The 25,500-nt window shown below is 43.9% G+C and overlaps 1 protein-coding gene across 1 annotated transcript in view; it reads left to right on the top strand.

The window, feature by feature from the left end:
* Positions 1-25,142, top strand: part of LOC121547767 (vesicle transport protein SFT2A-like) — a 35,978-nt gene extending 10,836 nt beyond the window's left edge. Inside the window, exons 4-8 of the mRNA XM_041859184.2 lie at positions 9,658-9,739; positions 11,518-11,553; positions 13,595-13,653; positions 19,608-19,637; positions 24,013-25,142. Coding sequence (XP_041715118.1) covers positions 9,658-9,739; positions 11,518-11,553; positions 13,595-13,653; positions 19,608-19,637; positions 24,013-24,052 — 247 coding nt within the window. The 3' untranslated portion in view covers positions 24,053-25,142. The remainder of the gene's footprint in view (positions 1-9,657; positions 9,740-11,517; positions 11,554-13,594; positions 13,654-19,607; positions 19,638-24,012) is intronic.
* Positions 25,143-25,500: the final 358 nt, after the last annotated feature.

Raw genomic sequence — 25,500 nt, 5'->3', positions numbered from 1 at the left:
ACATTCTAGTAGGCTTAAATTGAAGATATGGCAAATAGGAGTGGCAATATCCTCCGCAATTTTCCCTCCAGGTTGTCAGACCCCAGTGGCTTGTCATTGTTAATAGACAACAATAATTTGTTCACCTCTTCCACACTCACTTTACGCAATTCAAATTTACAGTGCTTGTCTCTCATCATTTGGTCAGATATACTTGGATGTGTAGTGTCAGCAATTGTTGCTGGCATTTCATGCCTAAATTTGCTAATCTTGCCAATTGAAAAATAATTAAAGTAGTTGGCAATATAAGTTGGTTTTGTGATGAATGAGTCATCTGATTCATTTACATACATTTACGTCATTTAGCAGACGCTCTTATCCAGAGCGACTTACAAATTGGATTCAATGAATGATGGAGCTGAGTTTGCCTTTTTCCCCCAACATTTCATTTAAGCAGCTCCAAAGCTTTTTACTATCATTCTTTATGTCATTTATCTTTGTTTCATAGTGTAGTTTCTTCTTCTTTTTATTGAGTTTAGTCACATGATTTCTCAATTTGCAATACGTTTTCCAATCGGTTGTGCAGCCAGACTTATTTCCCCTTCCTTTTGCCTCATCCCTCTCAACCATACAATTGTTCAATTCCTCATCAATCCACGGGGATTTAACAGTTTTTACAGTCATTTTCTTAATGGGTGCATGCTTATTAGTGACTGGAATACTCCTCAATGCCATCGGATGAATCCCGGAACATATTCCAGTCTGTGCTAGCAAAACAGACCTGTAGCGTAGCATCCGTGTCATCTGACCACTTCCTTATTGAGCGAGTCACTGGTACTTCCTGCTTTGCATCTGTGTGGAGTAAAGGTGGTCTAGAGTTTTGTTTTCATGCTGGTAGAAATGAGGTACAAAAAATTAAAGTTTACCTGAATTAAAGTCCCCGGCCACTAGGAGCGCCGCTTCTGGATGAATTTTTTCTTCTTTGCTTATGGCCTTATACAGCTCGTTGAGTGCGGTCTTAGTGCCGGCATGGGTTTGTGGTGGTAAATAGACGGCTACGAAAAAAAAATATATGAAAACTCTCTTGGTAGATAGTGGGTCTACAGCTTATTAGGAGGTACCCTCTTTAAGTTTTAGGCCCTAATCTATGGATTTCACATGACTGGGCCGGGGTGCAGCCATGGGTGGGCCTTGGAGGGCATAGGCCCACCCACTTGGCAGCCAGGCCCACCCACTGGGGAGCCAGGCCAGCCAATCAGAATGAGTTTTCCCTCACAAAAGGTTTTATTACATAAACAGAAATACTCCTCAGCTGGGATTTTAATTCAGCTCATGAAACATGGGACCAACAGTTGTTGCGTTTTATATTTCAGATTCAGTGGTCTTTGACTTACTCTTACCAAGATATCTGATGGTTTTGATCTAGTTAACCTGGTAATGTGAGGATGGGCCTCCCTTCTGCGCCTGGTTCCTCCCCTCTGCACCTGGTTCCTCCCCTCTGCGCCTGGTTCCTCCCCTCTGCGCCTGGTTCCTCCCCTCTGCGCCTGGTTCCTCCCCTCTGCGCCTGGTTCCTCCCCTCTGCGCCTGGTTCCTCCCCTCTGCGCCTGGTTCCTCCCCTCTGCGCCTGGTTCCTCCCCTCTGCGCCTGGTTCCTCCCCTCTGCGCCTGGTTCCTCCCCTCTGCGCCTGGTTCCTCCCCTCTGCGCCTGGTTCCTCCCCCCTCTGTGCCTGGTTCCTCCCCTGGTTCCTCCCCTCTGCGCCTGGTTCCTCCCCTGGTTCCTCCCCTCTGCGCCTGGTTCCTCCCCTCTGCGCCTGGTTCCTCCCCTCTGCGCCTGGTTCCTCCCCTGGTTCCTCCCCTGGTTCCTCCCCTCTGCGCCTGGTTCCTCCCCTCTGCGCCTGGTTCCTCCCCTGGTTCCTCCCCTCTGCGCCTGGTTCCTCCCCTGGTTCCTCCCCTCTGCGCCTGGTTCCTCCCCTCTGCGCCTGTTTCCTCCCCTGGTTCCTCCCCTCTGCGCCTGGTTCCTCCCCTCTGCGCCTGGTTCCTCCCCTGGTTCCTCCCCTCTGCGCCTGGTTCCTCCCCTGGTTCCTCCCCTCTGCGCCTGGTTCCTCCCCTCTGCGCCTGGTTCCTCCCTTGGTTCCTCCCCTGGTTCCTCCCCTGGTTCCTCCCCTGGTTCCTCCCCTCTGCGCCTGGTTCCTCCCAGGTGTCTTCTGTCATCCTATGTGTTTACACATCGATAACACTGTGTGAAAGAAACTGGGTCGGTGTCTCGTGTGTCCACAAACAGTAGTGTCATGTTTACACTGGGCCTTTGTCCCAAATGGCACCCTATTCCCTATGTAGCGCACTACTTTTGACCAGGGCCCGTAGTACACTATGGAGGGAATAGTGTGCCGTTTGCAATGCAGACAAGGGCTTTTGTCCACATAGTAACTTGGAAGTGCTCAAACGTCATATTTTAATGAAGGCGTATATTCAGGTAGGCCGATGTATAAGTAACCATGAGTGTTGCATAATATATATCCTAAGCCCACCAGGAGGTCCCTATAAAATCATAATATGAAATGACACATGGGGGGGCCAGTATGAAAATGGATGCACTTACTAACTGTAAGTCGCTCTGGGTAAGAGCGTCTGCTAAATGACTAAAAATGTAGTAACCAAAAAAAGTGTTAAACAAATCAAAATAGATTTTAGATTATTCAAAGTAGCCACCCTTTGCCTTGATGACAGCTTTGCACACTCTTGACATTCTCTCAACCAGCTTCACCTGGAATGCTTTTCCAACTGTCTTGAAGGAATGTGTGTGTATGTGTATATACAGTGAGGGAAAAAAGCCACTCCTTTGTTGCCTTGGCCGTGTGTTTTGGGTCATTGTCATGCTGGAATACCCATCCACAACCCATTTTCAATGCCCTGGCTGAGGGAAGGAGGTTCTCACCCAAGATTTGACGGTACATGGCCCCGTCCATCGTCCCTTTGATGCGGTGAAGTTGTCCTGTCCCCTTAGCAGAAAAACACCCCCAAAGCATAATGTTTCCACCTCCATGTTTGACGGTGGGGATGGTGTTCTTGGGGTCATAGGCAGCATTCCTCCTCCTCCAAACACGGCGAGTTGAGTTGATGCCAAAGAGCTCCATTTTGGTCTCATCTGACCACAGCACTTTCACCCAGTTCTCCTCTGAATCATTCAGACGTTCATTGGCAAACTTCAGACGGCCCTGTATATGTGCTTTCTTGAGCAGGGGGACCTTGCGGGCGCTGCAGGATTTCAGTCCTTCACGGCGTAGTGTGTTACCAATTGTTTTCTTGGTGACTATGGTCCCAGCTGCCTTGAGATCATTGACAAGATCCTCCCGTGTAGTTCTGGGCTGATTCCTCACCGTTCTCATGATCATTGCAACTCCACGAGGTGAGATCTTGCATGGAGCCCCAGGCCGAGGGAGATTGACAGTTCTTTTGTGTTTCTTCCATTTGCGAATAATCGCACCAACTGTTGTCACCTTCTCACCAAGCTGCTTGGCGATGGTCTTGTAGCCTACAAGTCTACAATCTTGTCCCTGACATCCTTGGAGAGCTCTTTGGTCTTGGCCATGGTGGAGAGTTTGGAATCTGATTGATTGATTGCTTCTGTGGACAGGTGTCTTTTATACAGGTAACAAACTGAGATTAGGAGCACTTCCTTTAAGAGTGTGCTCCTAATCTCAGCTCGTTACCTGTATAAAAGACACCTGGGAGCCAGAAATCTTTCTGATTGAGAGGGGGGTCAAATACTTATGTCCCTCATTTTTGACATGTGTTTTTCTGGATTGTTTTGTTGTTATTCTGTCTCTCACTGTTCAAATAAACCTACCATTTAAAATTATAGACTGATCATGTCTTTGTCAGTGGTCAAACGTACAAAATCAGTAGGGGATCAAATACTTTTTTCCCTCACTGTATGTGTGTGTGTGTGTATATGTATGTATGTATGTATGTGTATATATATATATATCTCAGCAAAAAAAGAAACATCCCTTTTTCAGGACCCTGTCTTTCAAAGATAATTAGTAAATATCCAAATAACTTCACAGATCTTCATTGTAAAGGGTTTAAACACTGTTTCCCATGCTTGTTCAATGAACCATAAACAATTAATGAACATGCACCTGTAGAACGGTCGTTAAAACACTAACAGTTTACAGACGGTAGGCAATTAAGGTCACAGTTATGAAAACTTAGGACACTAAAGAGGCCTTTCTACTGACTCTGAAAAACACCAAAAGAAAGATGCCCAGGGTCCCTGCTCATCTGCGTGAACATGCCTTAGGCATGCTGCAAGGAGGCATGAGGACTGCAGATGTGGCCAGGGCAATAAATTGCAATGTCCGTACTCTGAGACGCCTAAGACAGCGCTACAGGGAGACAGGACGGACAGCTGATCGTCCTCGCAGTGGCAGACCACGTGTAACAACACCTGCACAGGATTGGTACATCCGAACATCACACCTGCGGGACAGGTACAGGATGGCAACAACAACTGCACCAGTTACACCAGGAACGCACAATCCCTCCATCAGTGCTCAGACTGTCCACAGTAGGCTGTGTGAGGCTGGACTGAGGGCTTGTGGGCCTGTTGTAAGGCAGGTCCTCACCAGACATCACTGGCAACAACGTCGCCTATGGGCACAAACCCACCGTCGCTGGACCAGACAGGACTGGCAAAAAGTGCTCTTCACTGACGACTCGCAGTTTTGTTTCACCAGGGGTGATGGTCGGATTCGCGTTAATCGTCGAAGGAATGAGCGTTACACCGAGGCCTGTACTCTGGAGTGGGATCGATTTGGAGATAGAAGGTACGTCATGGTCTGGGGCGGTGTGTCACAGCATCATCGGACTGAGCTTGTTGTCATTGCAGGCAATCTCAACGCTGTGCGTTACAGGAATGTCAATGTTCTGCCATGGCCAGTGAAGAGCCCGGATCTCAATCCCGTTGAGCATGTCTGGGACCTGTTGAATCGGAGGGTGAGGGCTAGGGCCATTCCCCCCCAGAAATGTCTGAGAACTTGCAGGTGCCTTGGTGGAGGAGTGGGGTAACATCTCACAGCAAGAACTGGCAAATATGGTGCAGTCCATGAGGAGGAGATGCAGTGCAGTACTTAATGCAGCTGGTGGCCACACCAGATACTGACTGTTACTTTTGATTTTGACCCCCCCTTTGTTCAGGGACACATTATTCCATTTCTGTTAGTCACATGTCTGTGGAACTTGTTCAGTTTATGTTTCAGTTGTTGAATCTTGTTACGTGTGGTCCTCTGTAGCTCAGCTGGTAGAGCACGGCGCTTGTAACGCCAAGGTAGTGGGTTCGATCCCCGGGACCACCCATACACACATTTTTTTTTTTAAACATGTATGCACGCATGACTGTAAGTCGCTTTGGATAAAAGCGTCTGCTAAATGGCATATTATATATTTATTATATATGTTCATACAAATATTTACACATGTTAAGTTTGCTAAAAATAAACGCAGTTGACAGTGAGAGGATGTTTCTTTTTTTGCTGAGTTTATATATACAGCTCTAGAAAAAAGAGAGGCCACTGCAAAATTCAGTTTCTCTGGTTTTACTATTTATAGGTATGTGTTTGGGTAAAAAAAACATATTTGTTTTATTCTATAAACTACTGACAACATTTCTCCCAAATTCCAAATAATAATATTGTCATTTAGAGCATTTATTTGCAGAAAATGACAACTGGTCAAAATAACAAAAAATATGCAGTGTTGTCAGACCTCGAATAATGCAAAGAAAATAAGTTCATGTTCATTTTTAAACAACACAATACTAATGTTTTAACTTAGAGTTCAGAAATCAATATTTCGTGGAATAACCCTGATTTTCAATCACAGCTTTCATGCGTCTTGGCATGCTCTCCACCAGTCTTTCACATTGATGTTGTGTGACTTTATGCCACTCCTGGCGCAAAAATGCAAGCAGCTCGGCTTTGTTTGATGGCTTGTGACCATCCATCTTCCTCTTGATCACATTCCAGAAGTTTTCAATGGGGTTCAGGTCTGGAGATTGGGCTGGCCATGACAGGGTCTTGATCTGGTGGTCCTCCATCCGCACCTTGATTGACCTGGCTGTGTGGCATGGCACATTGTCCTGCTGGAAAAACCAATCCTCAGAGTTGGGGAACAATGTCAAAGCAAAAGGAAGCAAGTTTTCTTCCAGGACAACCTTGTACATGGCTTGATACATGCGTCCTTCACAAAGACAAATCTGCCCGATTCCAGCCTTGCTGAAGCACCCCCAGATCATCACCGATCCTCCACCAAATTTCACAGTGGGTGCGAGACACTGTGGCTTGTAGGCCTCTCCAGGTCTCTGTCTAACCATTAGACGACCAGGTGTTGGGCAAAGCTGAAAATTGGACTCATCAGAGAAGATGACCTTACTCCAGTCCTCTACGGTCCAATCCTTATGGTCTTTTGCAAACCTCAGCTACTAGGCCCACCAGTAGGGCTCTATAAAGGCAGCGTTGCGGACATAATCACGGAATCCAGACATTTAAAAAGTAATTCAACAATATTCAAAAATGTATTGAACTTATGATTAACTTGAGCAAATTAATGTATTTTCTAATAAGACATTAACAAAATGCGTCAGTGATTCGTATTTTCCTGAAACTTTCTGAAACGGCACAGGAATGCCCGTGTGTGTGTGTGTGTGTGTGTGTGTGATGTGTGTGATGTGTATGTCTACACTTTGTGTAGCCGGTAGTGATGATGTAGCATTATGAGAGAGACCTTAGTCTCATGACCTGGAAAAGAGTCCATGAAGACTGTGTAAAGAGGCAGTGTGACAGTGTATAAACTGATCCCAAAGGTTTGTGGGCTGATCCCAGTACGGAGAAAAATAAAGTCTAAATGTATGCACTCACTAACTGGAAGTCGCTCTAGCGTCTGCTAATTTATTAAAATGTAAAATGTTCTTGAACACTACTGTAGTTCCCTCCTTCTCCCCAGCTCCACTCTACTTCCTCTTCCCACACACCCAGCACCACTTCCTCCCCTCCCCCCACTCCACTTCCTCTCCTCCCCCACTCCACTTCCTCTCCTCCCCCCACTCCACTTCCTCGCCTCCCCTTCAGCTCCACTCCACTTTCCTCTTCTCCCCCAGCTCCACTTCCTCCCTCCCCAGCTCCACTTCCCCCCCAGCTCCACTCCACTTCCCCCCCAGCTCCACTCCACTTCCCCCCCAGCTCCACTCCACTTCCCCCCCAGCTCCACTCCACTTCCCTCCAAGCTCCACTCCACTTCCCTCCAAGCTCCACTCCACTTCCTCTCCTCCCTCCCCAGCTCCACTCCACTTCCTCTCCTCCCACCAGCTCCACTCCACTTCCTTCCTCCCCCAGCTCCACTCCACTTCCTCTCCTCCCCCATCTTCACATACCCCCCAACTCCACTTCCTCTCCTCCCCCCCATCTCCACTTCCTCTCCTCCCCCCAACTCCACTCCACTTTCCTCTCCTCCCTTCAGCTCCACTTCCTCTCCTTACCCTCTGTAGCTCAGTTGGTAGAGCACGGCGCTTGTAACGCCAAGGTAGTGGGTTCGATCCCCGGGACCCCATACTCAAAAACAAAACATGTATGCACGTATGACTGTAAGTCGCTTTGGATAAAAGCGTCTGCTAAATGGCATATTATTATTATTATTATTATTACCCCAGCTCCACTCCACTTCCTCTCCTTCCTCCTCCACCTCCCCTTCACTCTGTGGCTGTCTGAGAGCCTGTTTGTGTCACCAGTCACAGATAGACGGTCTCGTCATCTGACCTGATCTCCTCTCCTTCTTTCCACTCAGACCCACACCCAGCCCACTCAGACCCACACCCAGCCCACTCAGACCCACACCCAGCCCACTCAGACCCACACCCAGCCCACTCAGACCCACACCCAGCCCACGCAGACCCACACCCAGCCCACTGAGACCCACACCCAGCCCACTCAGACCCACACCCAGCCCCCAACACACCCAGCCCACTCAGACCCACACCCAGCCCACTCAGACCCACACCCAGCCCACTCAGACCCACACCCAGCCCACTCAGACCCACACCCAGCCCACTCAGACCCACACCCAGCCCACTCAGACCCACACACAGCCCACTCAAGTGAATGCTCCTACCCAGTCCGCTAGTGCTAGATGGACTGGTAGCAGGCAGGGTCTAGTGTGAAAGCAGATGACGTTGTTTAGGTGGATGCGTCTCCAGGGGCAGAGCTGGGATAGAGGGAGAGGAAGTTAATGGATGAAGATGACGGCAGATTACAGAATGGTGAAAGATGACGGCAGATTACAGAACGGTGAAAGATGACGGCAGATGACAGAATGGTGAAAGATGACGGCAGATGACAGAACAGTGAAAGATGAAGATAGGTTTGATCAATCCTTTCTATCTGATGATCAAACAAGAATGAGAGGGCAGCTGTTTGGAAAAAGGAAGGAAATGGGAAGGAAGGGTGAAGATGATGGCAGATGACTATCCATCCAAATTATCCATCCATCAGAGTTGAAAATGAAAGGGAAGGTGCTTAACCGATGACTGATCATGGAAGGATGACAGGATGGTGATTACATGGGTTTAATTGTGACTGTATATTATAATAATAATAATAATAATAATATCCATATGTCACCACAAGCTGTAGGTAATAATATACTGAACAAAAATATAAACACAGGTTGGTCCCAGGTTTCATGAGCTGAAAATAAAAGATCCCAGAAATGTTCCATACACAAAAAGCTTATTTCTCTCAAATGTTGTGCACAAATTTGTTTACATCCCTGTTAGTGAGCATTTCTCCTTTGCCAAGATAATTCATCCACCTGACAGGTGTGGCATATCAAGAAGCTGATTAAACAGCATGAACATTACACAGGTGCACCTTGTGCTGGGGACAATAAAATTCCACTCTAAAATGTGCAGTTTTGTCACTTAACACAATGCCACAGATGTCTCACGTTTTGAGGGAGTGTGCAAGTGGCATGCTGACTGCAGGAATGTCCACCAGAGCTGTTGCCAGAGAACTGAATGTTAATTTCTCTACCATAAGCCGCCTCCAACGTCGTTTTAGAGAATTTGGCAGTACATCCAACCGGCTTCACAACGGCAGACCACGTGTAACCACACCAGCCCAGGACCTCCACATCCGGCTTCTTCACCTGCAGGATCGTCGGAGACCAGCCACCCGGACAGCTGATGAAACTGAAGAGTGTTTCTGTCTGTAATAAAAGCCCTTTTGTGGGGGAATACTCATTCTAATTGGCTGCCCCTGCCCAGTCATGTGAAATCCATAGATTAGGGCCTCAATTATTCATTTAAATTGACTGATTTTCCTTATATGAACTGTAACTCAGTAAAATCGTTGAAGTTGTTGCATGTTGCGTTTTTTATATTTTTTGTTCGGTATAGATGGCTTTATTATATAGCCAGCCACAGAAAATCTATTCACACTGTTGAAAGGAAGAATGCATTATTTTTTGCTTGTCTGTTTTAGTGTTCTGTTGCGTCCATGTCAAGGTCTCTCATATCAATGGGCTTGTGGTCAATATGTAGTCTGTCAAATGTATAACCCATAGAAATAGAATCCATTTGACATTTTTATTTCTATGGTTAAACCGATGTGTTTTCCTCTGTCTGCAGCACCTGTTTCCTCATGGGACCATTGAAGCAGCTGAAGAGGATGTTTGAGCCCACCAGATTGATAGCCACCTGTGTGGTGCTGGTAACTAGGCAACTGTACTTCATTTTATTGTAAACGATTGATTTGAGTTTATTTGACGTTGTAAAAAAAAAAAAAAAAAACTACATACACAAGTGTAACGTCCTAGTCCAACTAATGTTAAACAGCCATGTATCACAATCATTGCAAGTAATCACACAACTGAGGGATGAGGCTGGATACGAGGCGTTTCTAAGATACTGTATATTCGTCAATAATGAATTGATATACATCATTATTTTAAATGACTGAAAATGTCTAAATATTACATATTGCGCCTTTTTAAGAGTCAATCTAGTACGCAGGTCTTAAGGGATTCAGCAGCCATCTTCTTTAACCTATATGGGATCGGTGTCCCGTATACGGGACAGTTGAGCTAACGTGCGCTGATGTGATTAGCGTGACTGTTGTAAGTAACAGCAAACTTTCCAGGACATAGACATGTCTTATATGGGCAGAAAGCTTAAATTATTGTTAATCTATCTGCACTGTCTAATTTACAGTAGCTATTACAGTGAAAAAAGACCATGCTATTGTTTGAGGAGAGTGCACAACAAAAAAAAAACTTTGATACATTCACCTCTGACGGTAAATAATGTACTTACATTCAGTAATCTTGCTCTGATTTATCATCCTGAGGGTCCCAGAAATAAAATGTAGCATAGTTTTGTTTGATAAAATCATATTTTTATATTCAAATGTAGGAACTGGGTTCTACAGTTTGAACCCCTGCTGTCTCTGGCTCCACACCCACCCCGCCCGGCCATCTAGATGTGTGAAAGTTAGTGTATAAGCTAATGATCCATCATGTATGACATTCCTGGGAGTGTGTAAACTTACATTTTGTATTACCGTATCATTTTTGCATGTTCTCTATAGTTATGTACTTGAAAATGTATCAATTGACTAATTCGGCTTGATACAAAATAGTCCAGTATTGCAATGCTTCACTGGATCAATGTGAAACTTTGCAAACACACTGCTGTCATCTAGTGGCCAAAATATAAATTGCGCCTAAACTGCAATATTATATTGTGGCCTTTCTCTTGCATTTCAAAGATGATGGAACAAAAAAATAAAATAGGAAACGCATGTTATTATATTTGTTTGTATTATCTTTTACCAGATCTAATGTGTTATATTCTCCTACATTAATTTAAAAATTTCCACAAACTTCAAAGTGTTTCCTTTCAAATGGTATCAAGAATATGCATATCCTTGCTTCAGGTCCTGAGCTACAGGCAGTTAGATTTGGGGATGTCATTTTAGGCGGAAATTGAAAAAAAAAGAGTCCGATCCTTAAGAGGTTAAGACACTGGTTTATTCAGTGTCGCTTGATACCTCTGTTCTTAAGCTGTTGGTGGATTTAGTCCTGTCACTAGTTTAGGTCAGACACTAGTTTTTTCCAAGACTGAAAAAGTCAAAACATTTAAAATGACAACTTAAAGCGGGGAATCCTTAATTGGTGAAACTGCAACAACAACAAAGATACAACGAACACTGTTGCACGCTCGATAGGACAGCAGAATATATTTTTACCACGCCGCTCCTCTCCTCCGTTTCCGTCAACAAAACAATATCAAAGGCGCTGGGGGCGAACAGTGGCGCTGTTTCCCCTAATGCGGATTCCATCCTCAATGTTGATATGTTGTTATGACACGAACCTGAGTGGTAATCTGAAGTAAATCCCTCACAGTAGAGAATAGATTAATCAGATAATTCATTCATTTAATCAATATTTTTTAAAAGTTTTAATTTAGATTTTCTCTTTCTGCCTCCAGCTCTGTCTCATTTTGACGCTTTGTGCAGTTTTCTGGGTAAGTATCTGAAAGCCTCTGAAACAGCTCAGTAGCCTACATCGTGACCCTATGCCAGCGTTTCCCCAAACTCTGTTTTGGGGACTCCAAGGGGGTGCACATTATTTATTTATTTTTTTGCCCTAGCACTACACAGCTGATTTCAAATCAAAGCTTGATGAGTTGATTTATTTTAAATCAGCTGTGTAGTACTACTGCTAAACTAAATGTGCACCCCTTGGGTTGGGGGGGGAAACTAAATGTGCACCCCTTGGGTTGGGGGGGGAAACTAAATGTGCACCCCTTGGGTTGGGGGGGGAAACTAAATGTGCACCCCTTGGGTTGGGGGGGGAAACTAAATGTGCACCCCTTGGGTTGGGGGGAAACTAAATGTGCACCCCTTGGGTTGGGGGGAAACTAAATGTGCACCCCTTGGGTTGGGGGAAACTAAATGTGCACCCCTTGGGTTGGGGGGAAACTAAATGTGCACCCCTTGGGTTGGGGGAAACTAAATGTGCACCCCTTGGGTTGGGGGGGGAAACTAAATGTGCACCCCTTGGGTTGGGGGAAACTAAATGTGCACCCCTTGGGTTGGGGGGGGAAACTAAATGTGCACCCCTTGGGTTGGGGGGAAACTAAATGTGCACCCCTTGGGTTGGGGGGAAACTAAATGTGCACCCCTTGGGTTGGGGGAAACTAAATGTGCACCCCTTGGGTTGGGGGGGGAAACTAAATGTGCACCCCTTGGGTTGGGGGAACCTAAATGTGCACCCCTTGGGTTGGGGGGGGAAACTAAATGTGCACCCCTTGGGTTGGGGGGGGAAACTAAATGTGCACCCCTTGGGTTGGGGGGGGAAACTAAATGTGCACCCCTTGGGTTGGGGGGGGAAACTAAATGTGCACCCCTTGGGTTGGGGGGGGAAACTAAATGTGCACCCCTTGGGTTGGGGGGAAACTAAATGTGCACCCCTTGGGTTGGGGGAAAAACTAAATGTGCACCCCTTGGGTTGGGGGGAAACTAAATGTGCACCCCTTGGGTTGGGGGGGGAAACTAAATGTGCACCCCTTGGGTTGGGGGAAACTAAATGTGCACCCCTTGGGTTGGGGGGAAACTAAATGTGCACCCCTTGGGTTGGGGGAAACTAAATGTGCACCCCTTGGGTTGGGGGAAACTAAATGTGCACCCCTTGGGTTGGGGGGAAACTAAATGTGCACCCCTTGGGTTGGGGGAAACTAAATGTGCACCCCTTGGGTTGGGGGGAAACTAAATGTGCACCCCTTGGGTTGGGGGGGGAAACTGAATGTGCACCCCTTGGGTTGGGGGGAAAACTAAATGTGCACCCCTTGGGTTGGGGGAAACTAAATGTGCACCCCTTGGGTTGGGGGGGGAAACTAAATGTGCACCCCTTGAGTTGGGGGGGGAAACTAAATGTGCACCCCTTGGGTTGGGGGGAAACTAAATGTGCACCCCTTGGGTTGGGGGGAAACTAAATGTGCACCCCTTGGGTTGGGGGAAACTAAATGTGCACCCCTTGGGTTGGGGGGAAACTAAATGTGCACCCCTTGGGTTGGGGGAAACTGAATGTGCACCCCTTGGGTTGGGGGGGAAACTAAATGTGCACCCCTTGGGTTGGGGGAAACTAAATGTGCACCCCTTGGGTTGGGGGGAAACTAAATGTGCACCCCTTGAGTTGGGGGAAACTAAATGTGCACCCCTTGGGTTGGGGGAAACTAAATGTGCACCCCTTGGGTTGGGGGGGGAAACTAAATGTGCACCCCTTGGGTTGGGGGAAACTAAATGTGCACCCCTTGGGTTGGGGGGAAACTAAATGTGCACCCCTTGGGTTGGGGGAAACTAAATGTGCACCCCTTGGGTTGGGGGGGGAAACTAAATGTGCACCCCTTGGGTTGGGGGGGGAAACTAAATGTGCACCCCTTGGGTTGGGGGGGGAAACTAAATGTGCACCCCCTTGGGTTGGGGGGAAACACTGGCCTATTCAATAAAACAAATCTACAACACAACTGTTTGAGAATAGACATGCCATTCTTTCTGTCTCTGTAGTGGAATAAGAAGGGACTGGCCATCATCTTCTGCATTCTACAGTTCTTGGCCATGACGTGGTAAGTAACAGTGCTCGTACAGCGCATTCAACTTAGGCCTAGATTCAATCCATATACTGTATGTCGGCTCAATCGGACATTACGAATAGCAGATTTACTAAAATGTTTTGCTCGTTACTTTTCCTTCTACCTTCCGAGAATACATCACCTTTTGTGACAACTGATGCGTCCTCTTTCCTTCAGTGTGGAACTAGGCATGTAACTGTGTTGACAGTCATTGATCTAGAAGTCATTTTGCATGCAGAACAGCCCTAGGGAATATGTCATTTTGCATGCGGAACAGCTCTAGGGAATATGTTTTCGAAAATCTAATCAAACACTTCATGAGAGGCCCCGTGTAGCTCAGTTGGTAGAGCATGGCGCTTGCAACGCCAGGGTTGTGGGTTCGATTCCCACGGGGGGCCAGTATGAAAAAATTAATGAAAAAAAATTAATAATTATGCACTCACTTAAATGTAAGTCGCTCTGGATAAGAGCGTCTGCTAAACGACTAAAATGTAAAAAAAAAAAAAAGTAAATATAAATGTGATTCGCTTTACAACAGGAGTATAGCCTACCTAGCTGGCATGAAAATGATCCACGGGACAAACGTCCTCCATTCGCTGTTTAGATTACATATATTTTTGTAAATTATAAAATTGTAAATTTCTCTTTACTATTATACGAGGGTCCGAGTTTTTCAATGTGGTATCTCTAATGCAAGCAAAAGGGCAGTGGTCGCTGATATCATTTGCAAAAACACCACTAGTCAAATACTTACAGTGAGGGGAAAAAAGTATTTGATCCCCTGCTGATTTTGTACGTTTGCCCACTGACAAAGACATGATCAGTCTATAATTTTAATGGTAGGTTTATTTGAACAGTGAGAGACAGAATAACAACAAAACAATCGAGAAAAACGCATGTCAAGAATGTTATAAATTGATTTGCATTTTAATGAGGGACATAAGTATTTGACCCCCTCTCAATCAGAAAGATTTCTGGCTCCCAGGTGTCTTTTATACAGGTAACGAGCTGAGATTAGGAGCACACTCTTAAAGGGAGTGCTCCTAATCTCAGCTTGTTACCTGTATAAAAGACACCTGTCCACAGAAGCAATCAATCAATCCGATTCCAAACTCTCCACCATGGCCAAGACCAAAGAGCTCTCCAAGGATGTCAGGGACAAGATTGTAGACCTACACAAGGCTGGAATGGGCTACAAGACCATCGCCAAGCAGCTTGGTGAGAAGGTGACAACAGTTGGTGCGATTATTCGCAAATGGAAGAAACACAAAATAACTGTCAATCTCCCTTGGCCTGGGGCTCCATGCAAGATCTCACCTAGTGGAGTTGCAATGATCATGAGAACGGTGAGGAATCAGCCCAGAACTATACGGGAGGATCTTGTCAATGATCTCAAGGCAGCTGGGACCATAGTCACCAAGAAAACAATTGGTAACACATTATGCCGTGAAGGACTGAAATCCTGCAGCGCCCGCAAGGTCCCCCTGCTCAAGAAAGCACATATACAGGGCCGTCTGAAGTTTGCCAATTAACATCTGAATGATTCAGAGGAGAACTGGGTGAAAGTGTTGTGGTCAGATGAGACCAAAATGGAGCTCTTTGGCATCAACTCAACTCGCCGTGTTTGGAGGAGGAGGAATGCTGCCTATGACCCCAAGAACACCATCCCCACCGTCAAACATGGAGGTGGAAACATTATGCTTCGGGGGTGTTTTTCTGCTAAGGGAACAGGACAACTTCACCGCATCAAAGGGACGATGGACGGGGCCATGTACCGTCAAATCTTGGGTGAGAACCTCCTTCCCTCAGCCAGGGCATTGAAAATGGGTCGTGGATGGGTATTCCAGCATGAAAATGACCCAAAACACACAGCCAAGGCAACAAAGGAGTGGCTCAAGAAGAAGCACATTAAGGTCCTGGAGTGGCCTAGCCAGTCTCCAGACCTTAATCCCATAGAAAATCTGTGGAGGGAGCTGAAGATTCGAGTTGCCTAACGTCAGCCTCGAAACCTTAATGACTTGGAGAAGATCTGCAAAGAGGAGTGGAACAAAATCCCTCCTGAGATGTGTGCAAACCTGGTGGCCAACTACAAGAAACGTCTGACCTCTGTGATTGCCAACAAGGGTTTTGCCACCAAGTACTAAATCATGTTTTGCAGAGGGGTCAAATACTTATTTCCCTCATTAAAATGCAAATCAATTTTCTGGATTTTTTTGTTGTTATTCTGTCTCTCACTGTTCAAATAAACCTACCATTACAATTATAGACTGATCATGTCTTTGTCAGTGGGCAAATGTACAAAATCAGCAGGATATATATATATATATATATATATATATATATAACAATTTTCATACTGGCCCCCTATGGGAATCGAACCCACAACCCTGGCGTTGCAAGCACCATGCTCTACCAACTGAGCTACACGGGATATCATGCAGAAGATGCTTAAACTGGACAGCCACAGTGTTATACTCGCTCAGCTGGACAGCCACAGTGTTATAGTCGCTCAGCTGGACAGCCACAGTGTTATAGTCGCTCAGCTGGACAGCCACAGTGTTAGTCTTTTACAGTGTTTGAAATCAGGGGCGGCAGGTAGCCTAGTGGTTAAGAGCGTTGGGCCAGTAATCGAAAGGTTGCCGGTTTGAATCCCAGAGCCGACTAGGTGAAAAATCTGTCTGTGCCCTTGAGAAAGGCACTTAACCCTAATTGCTCCTTTAAGACACCCTGGATAAGAGCAAAGTGCAGAAATGTATTCTTGCCAATCTCCATTATTGTCTACAGACCTGGTGGCGAAGCAGAAACGTCAGGTAGCATTGGGTGTTTCTCAAAATGCATACTACCGTTGCTCTGAGAGCACGGGAGGCTCGGAGTATGAGTCCAAATCAAAGTATGCGAAACAGCGCACGGAGGGCACTTCCCGAATGCGTACCCCGTTTGTACATCTTTTGAAGCATGCATCGATTCAAGCTTCAACGGAAAGTATGCAAAGAAATATGACGCAACCACGTACAAAAATGTGACATTTCTTGAAATCAATGGCGGCCATCATTATTTGAGCTGAAGCAAGAGAAAATACACTGAATTCTGAATGAAATGTTGCCTATTCACATCTCATATGTTACCTGACTACAACATTTTATCTTGATACTATACCTGTATATTTTAATATAGGCTACCTGATACTATACCTGTATATTATAATATAGGCTACCTGATACTATACCTGTATATTATAATATAGGCTACCTGATACTATACCTGTATATTATAATATAGGCTACCTGATACTATACCTGTATATTATAATATAGGCTACCTGATACTATACCTGTATATTATAATATAGGCTACCTGATACTATACCTGTATATTATAATATAGGCTACCTGATACTATACCTGTATATTATAATATAGGCTACCTGATACTATACCTGTATATTATAATATAGGCTACCTGATACTATACCTGTATATTATAATATAGGCTACCTGATACTATACCTGTATATTATAATATAGGCTACCTGATACTATACCTGTATATTATAATATAGGCTACCTGATACTATACCTGTATATTATAATATAGGCTACCTTATACTATACCTGTATATTATAATATAGGCTACCTGATACTATACCTGTATATTATAATATAGGCTACCTGATACTATACCTGTATATTATAATATAGGCTACCTGATACTATACCTGTATATTATAATATAGGCTACCTGATACTGTACTATACCTGTATATTATAATATAGGCTACCTGATACTATACCTGTATATTATAATATAGGCTACCTGATACTATACCTGTATATTATAATATAGGCTACCTGATACTATACCTGTATATTATAATATAGGCTACCTGATACTATACCTGTATATTATAATATAGGCTACCTGATACTATACCTGTATATTATAATATAGGCTACCTGATACTATACCTGTATATTATAATATAGGCTACCTGATACTACTATACCTGTATATTATAATATAGGCTACCTGATACTATACCTGTATATTATAATATAGGCTACCTGATACTATACCTGTATATTATAATATAGGCTACCTGATACTATACCTGTATATTATAATATAGGCTACCTGATACTATACCTGTATATTATAATATAGGCTACCTGATACTATACCTGTATATTATAATATAGGCTACCTGATACTATACCTGTATATTATAATATAGGCTACCTGATACTATACCTGTATATTATAATATAGGCTACCTGATACTATACCTGTATATTATAATATAGGCTACCTGATACTATACCTGTATATTATAATATAGGCTACCTGATACTATACCTGTATATTATAATATAGGCTACCTGATACTATACCTGTATATTATAATATAGGCTACCTGATACTATACCTGTATATTATAATATAGGCTACCTGATACTATACCTGTATATTATAATATAGGCTACCTGATACTATACCTGTATATTATAATATAGGCTACCTGATACTATACCTGTATATTATAATATAGGCTACCTGATACTATACCTGTATATTATAATATAGGCTACCTGATACTATACCTGTATATTATAATATAGGCTACCTGATACTATACCTGTATATTATAATATAGGCTACCTGATACTATACCTGTATATTATAATATAGGCTACCTGATACTATACCTGTATATTATAATATAGGCTACCTGATACTATACCTGTATATTATAATATAGGCTACCTGATACTATACCTGTATATTATAATATAGGCTACCTGATACTATACCTGTATATTATAATATAGGCTACCTGATACTATACCTGTATATTATAATATAGGCTACCTGATACTATACCTGTATATTATAATATAGGCTACCTTATACTATACCTGTATATTATAATATAGGCTACCTGATACTATACCTGTATATTATAATATAGGCTACCTGATACTATACCTGTATATTATAATATAGGCTACCTGATACTATACCTGTATATTATAATATAGGCTACCTGATACTATACCTGTATATTATAATATAGGCTACCTGATACTATACCTGTATATTATAATATAGGCTACCTTATACTATACCTGTATATTATAATATAGGCTACCTGATACTATACCTGTATATTATAATATAGGCTACCTGATACTATACCTGTATATTATAATATAGGCTACCTGATACTATACCTGTATATTATAATATAGGCTACCTGATACTATACCTGTATATTATAATATAGGCTACCTGATACTATACCTGTATATTATAATATAGGCTACCTGATACTATACCTGTATATTATAATATAGGCTACCTGATACTATACCTGTATATTATAATATAGGCTACCTGATACTATACCTGTATATTATAATATAGGCTACCTGATACTATACCTGTATATTATAATATAGGCTACCTGATACTATACCTGTATATTATAATATAGGCTACCTGATACTATACCTGTATATTATAATATAGGCTACCTGATACTATACCTGTATATTATAATATAGGCTACCTGATACTATACCTGTATATTATAATATAGGCTACCTGATACTATACCTGTATATTATAATATAGGCTACCTGATACTATACCTGTATATTATAATATAGGCTACCTGATACTATACCTGTATATTATAATATAGGCTACCTGATACTATACCTGTATATTATAATATAGGCTACCTGATACTATACCTGTATATTATAATATAGGCTACCTGATACTATACCTGTATATTATAATATAGGCTACCTGATACTATACCTGTATATTATAATATAGGCTACCTGATACTATACCTGTATATTATAATATAGGCTACCTGATACTATACCTGTATATTATAATATATACTCACTCTTTTTTTTCTTGTTTTCTTCTCTTTCAGGTACAGCATCTCTTATATTCCATTTGCAAGGTAAGAGGATTACGTTTCAAACTACAGTACATTACCCTTTTGTGGATCCAGTTAGTCTAACTTACTTATCCTAATGAGTCTAACTAACTTAACCTTATCTGGTGTGATTTGTGGAACCCAGTGCCTTGACTGCCACCACCCTGTGCTGTCAGCAATCTACACACGATACCCCATAATGACAAAGCGAAAACAGTTTTTTAGAAATTTTAGCAAATGTATTCAAAATTCAAAACAGAAATACCTTATTTACATAAGTATTCAGACCCTTTGCTATGATACTCGAAATTGATCTCAGATGCATCCTGTTTCCATTGATCATCCTTGAGATGTTTCTACAACTTGATTGGAGTCCACCTGTGGTAAATTCAATTGATTGGACATGATTTGGAAAGGCACACACCTGTCTATATAAGGTCCCACAGTTGATAGAGCAAAGACCAAGCCATGATGTCGAAGGAATTGTCCGTAGAGCTCCGAGACAGGATTGTGTCGAGGCACAGATCTGGGGAAGGGTACCAAAACATTTCTGCAGCATTGAAGGTCCCCAAGAACACAGCGGCCTCCATCATTCTTAAATGGAAGAAGTTTGGAACCACCAAGACTCTTCCTAGAGCTGGCCGCCCTGCCAAACTGAGCGATCGGGGGAGAAGGGCCTTGGTCAGGGAGGTGACCAAGAACCCGATGGTCACTGACAGAGCTCCACAGTTCCTCTGTGGAGATGGAAGAACCTTCCAGAAGGACAACCATCTCTGCAGCACTCCACCAATCAGGCCTTTATGGTAGAGTGGCCAGACGGAAGCCACTCCTCAGTAAAATAAACTCCCCAAATACAGGTGTGCCAAGCTTGTAGCATCATACCCAAGACTCGATGCTGTTATTCCTGCCAAAGGTGCTTCAACAAAGTACTGAGTAAAGGGTCTGAATACTTGTAAATGTGGTATTTAAGTTTTTATTTATTTTGAATACATTTCTAAAACCCTGTTTTTGCTTTGTCATTATGGGGTATTGTGTGTAGATAGATTAAAAAATCAAAAAATTAATTTTAAAATAAAGCTGCAATGTAACAAAAATGTGGAAAAAGACAAAGGGTCTGAATAATTTTCGAAGGCTCTGTATCTGGGAGATTTGCTCAGTGCTCCCAAAATAAAACTCCTGGAGCACTGCTGCTCTCCCCTGGTTAAACCTGCCGCTCTCCCCAGTCCCTGGTTAAACCTGCCGCTCTCCCCTGGTTAAACCTGCCGCTCTCCCCAGTCCCTGGTTAAACCTGCCGCTCTCCCCAGTCCCTGGTTAAACCTGCCGCTCTCCCCTGGTTAAACCTGCCGCTCTCCCCAGTCCCTGGTTAAACCTGCCGCTCTCCCCAGTCCCTGGTTAAACCTGCCGCTCTCCCCTGGTTAAACCTGCCGCTCTCCCCTGTCCCTGGTTAAACCTGCCGCTCTCCCCTGGTTAAACCTGCCGCTCTCCCCTGGTTAAACCTGCCGCTCTCCCCAGTCCCTGGTTAAACCTGCCGCTCTCCCCTGGTTAAACCTGCCGCTCTCCCCTGGTTAAACCTGCCGCTCTCCCCTGGTTAAACCTGCCGCTCTCCCCTGGTTAAACCTGCCGCTCTCCCCAGTCCCTGGTTAAACCTGCCGCTCTCCCCAGTCCCTGGTTAAACCTGCCGCTCTCCCCAGTCCCTGGTTAAACCTGCCGCTCTCCCCAGTCCCTGGTTAAACCTGCCGCTCTCCCCTGGTTAAACCTGCCGCTCTCCCCAGTCCCTGGTTAAACCTGCCGCTCTCCCCTGGTTAAACCTGCCGCTCTCCCCAGTCCCTGGTTAAACCTGCCGCTCTCCCCAGTCCCTGGTTAAACCTGCCGCTCTCCCCAGTCCCTGGTTAAACCTGCCGCTCTCCCCAGTCCCTGGTTACACCTGCCGCTCTCCCCTGGTTAAACCTGCCGCTCTCCCCAGTCCCTGGTTAAACCTGCCGCTCTCCCCTGGTTAAACCTGTCGCTCTCCCCTGGTTAAACCTGCCGCTCTCCCCAGTCCCTGGTTAAACCTGCATCTGCTCTTTCTAAACGACAGCTCAGGAAACTATGGTTGTGTCTCAAACGGCACCCTATTCCCTGTATAGTTCACTCCGTTTGACCACGGTCCCATAGGGTATCCCATAGGGCTCTGGTCAAAGTTAGTGCACTTTAAAGGGAATAGTGTTCCATTTGAGACACAGCCTATCTGGGGTATCCTAGAGTAGACTTGCACAGGGGTTTCATCATTTCAGTAAATTATCATTTATTTATGTGGTGTGTTTTAGGAAGCCGGTGGTTAAAATAGCAGTCTGTTCCCTCCAGTGTAGAGCAAATAAGGATAGAGGAAAGATGGGGTGGGTGGGTATGTGTGCGCCTTAATGTGAAGGGGGTGAGCTCAGGGGGTGAGCTCACTGCAAATCAGAGAAGCAGAAGGAGTCACCAGTCTTTTCCACCAACCCCCTCGTACCTCCTCTCTCTCTCCTCCCTCCATCCCGCCCTCCTTTTAACCTTTACTGGTTCAGCTTCACAGCTCCTCCAGTAGGTGTTGAGGGGGGCAGGCAGGGAAAGTCTGCCTAGCAACACATGGATGGGGATGGAGAGAGAGCAGCACAGGGATAGGGATAGAGAGAGAGCAGCACATGGATAGGGATAGAGAGAGAGAGCAGCACATGGATAGGGATAGAGAGAGAGAGAGAGAGCAGCACATGGATAGGGATAGAGAGAGAGAGCAGCACATGGATAGGGATAGAGAGAGAGAGAGCAGCACATGGATAGGGATAGAGAGAGAGAGAGCAGCACAGGGATAGGGATAGAGAGAGAGAGAGCAGCACAGGGATAGGGATAGAGAGAGAGCAGCACATGGATAGGGATAGAGAGAGAGAGCAGCACATGGATAGGGATAGAGAGAGAGAGCACATGGATAGGGATAGAGAGCAGCACATGGATAGGGATAGAGAGAGAGCAGCACATGGATAGGGAGAGAGAGAGAGCAGCACATGGATAGGGATAGAGAGAGAGAGAGAGGAGAGAGAGAGAGAACAGCACATGGATAGGGATAGAGAGCGAGAGAGCAGCACATGGATAGGGATAGAGAGAGAGCAGCACATGGATAGGGATAGAGAGAGCAGCATAGGGATAGAGAGAGAGAGAGAGAGAGAGAGAGAGAGAGACAGCACATGGATAGGGATAGAGAGCGAGAGAGCAGCACATGGATAGGGATAGAGAGAGCAGCACATGGATAGGGATAGAGAGAGAGAGAGCAGCACATGGATAGGGATAGAGCAGCACATGGATAGGGATAGAGAGAGAGCAGCACATGGATAGGGATAGAGAGAGAGCAGCACATGGATAGGGATAGAGAGAGAGAGCACATGGATAGGGATAGAGAGAGAGCAGCACATGGATAGGGATAGAGAGAGAGCAGCACATGGATAGGGATAGAGAGAGAGCAGCACATGGATAGGGATAGAGAGAGCAGCATAGGGATAGAGAGAGCAGCACATAGAGAGAGAGAGAGAGCAGCACATGGATAGGGATAGAGAGCGAGAGAGCAGCACATGGATAGGGATAGAGAGAGCGGTTGATACAGAGAAAGAAAGAATGAGAGGGAGGCGGAAGAGAGAGAGAGAGACTGCGATGGAAGAGTGACCTTGTTTTGCTGTTGCCGTGGTGATTGCTGGGTGATGCATCATTCCAGTACCTGGAGTGTGGAAGGGGGAGCGGCATCACTCAGCATGTGCTGCTTTCCCGCCAAAACATAATTAAATATGCGTGAGCCACTCCCAAAACAACTATAACAACAAAAGTTAATCTAATAAAATGCAGTCACAATACTGTAGAGTACCTTTCTGGATGCAGTAGTACCTTTCTGGATGCAGTAGTACCTTTCTGGATGCAGTAGTACCTTTCTGGATGCAGTAGTACCTTTCTGGATGCAGTAGTAACCTTTCTGGATGCAGTAGTACATTTCTGGATGCAGTAGTACCTTATCTTTCTGGATGCAGTATTACTTTTCTGGATGCAGTAGTACCTTATCTTTCTGTATGCAGTAGTACCTTTCAAGATGCGGTAGTACTTTTCTGGATGCGGTAGTACTTTTCTAGATGCAGTAGTACCTTTCAGGTGATATACTGTAATTGTTATCAAGAAAAGGTCAAATGTCTGTGGTGGGTACCAAAAAATATTTAAAATACTAGATAGAATGAGAAAAATCCCTGTTTTATCACAATTGCTTTCATCATAATTTTTTCTTCTACTTTTCAGATAAATATAGCCTACTGGATTGGATTGTTCATGCAATCACCCTTTATGAAATCCTTGTCATTTATCACCGATTCTCCTAACATTTCTGTTTTCCCTTCTCCTCCTCTTTCTCCAGGGATGCAGTGATGAAGGTCTTCACCAGCTGTCTGAGTTAGAAAACAGACGTGGGTTCAAACACTATTTGAAATCACTTTAGCTGGGCTTGACTGAGCTTGCCTGACGTGATGGAACCAATAGAAAATTGCTAAACTGAAAACCCCACCCACCTGACACTCCAGGAAAGCTAGAGCAAATGCTCTGGGTATTTGAAAGATTTCGAATTGTATTTAAACCCAGGTCTAATGTTTCCAGACTGTCCACTTTTTCATGTGAAGACTAGTCCCAAATATGCAGAGTGGATATATGTAAAATATTTTGTTTTTGGAATTGTGTTTTTCCTTTTTATTTTCTAATATATATTTTCATTGCTGTTTCATACTATGAATCATTAATATGTCCAATAATTGTATAACAGTGATCCGAAACTAAAGTGTATTCATATTATTATGCTTACCAGGGTTGGGGTCAATACCATTTAAATGTATTTAATTCAGGACGTTGACTAAAATTCTAATTCTATTCTCATTGAGAAGCGTTGACGAAATTCCGAATTGGAATTTCAGTTCACTTCCTGAATTGACAGAGTTTAAATGGAATTGACCCTGCTTGATGCTTGTTTGTTACACTCAGATTCTGTCTGTCGTTTTAAGTGCTTCTGGTGAAAGAGAGAGGTAAATGCTTGAAATTCAAATTGAATTGAAGGCAGTCCGTTCCGGAAGTGATTTAAATTAAAAAAATTTAACAACTCTTGAAATAAATAGCTTTTACATTTCAGTTTGTTGGAAAGTCATTAAAATAGATGACATTTGTTCAATTATTGGATTTGAATTTTAGATAACTTCCTGAATTGACTGCTTTGAATTTGAATTGACCCTAACTCTGCAAAAATACCAATTTTGTATCTTGTTCTTTCAGAGCAGGTTAAATGCTTATAGACATTCACAATATGATGCCTGTAAAAGTGAAAATACAACTCAATGCCTTACCTTTTTCTGCTTTTGGATTTTGTCTAATGAAAATAAGATTTGCTGATATTTTAACATTAATTTTCCTTTAGAAGAATGGAATATGACTTTTTGATGAATGACATCAAGAAATGTTTTCATTTTGAAACTGCACTCCATTCAGTAAACTAACTTAGTTCAACCTCAAATGTTGGTGTCATGCTTATAATGTCCTAGAGGCTGGCGTACGTACGTGCGCCTGTGATCTTGTACTTATCATTTCCTGAAATGCAGAAGCAGACACACATCTGTGTGTGCGAGAGCATGCGCATGTAAGGGATTCCTTGAAACATATTGTTACTCCTCACCCCATGTGTCCAAGTGAGTGATGTGTAAGTAATGGGGCTGATTAGTCACATTTTGTGTTATGTTACTAAATTCTTAATAGATAACTACAGTACCCCGCCCTGCCCTGCCTGGGGCGACAGACAGACGGACAGACAGACGATCACACCACATTTAAACCCAGATCCCGCTCTTGGCTTTCCTCAGCCAAAGAC

The sequence above is a fragment of the Coregonus clupeaformis genome, chromosome 31 (assembly GCF_020615455.1).
Source record: "Coregonus clupeaformis isolate EN_2021a chromosome 31, ASM2061545v1, whole genome shotgun sequence".
NCBI classification, from domain to species: Eukaryota; Metazoa; Chordata; class Actinopteri; order Salmoniformes; family Salmonidae; genus Coregonus; species Coregonus clupeaformis.
Note: the sequence above shows the minus strand (reverse complement) of the source record. Positions and strands in the feature narration are given on the sequence as shown.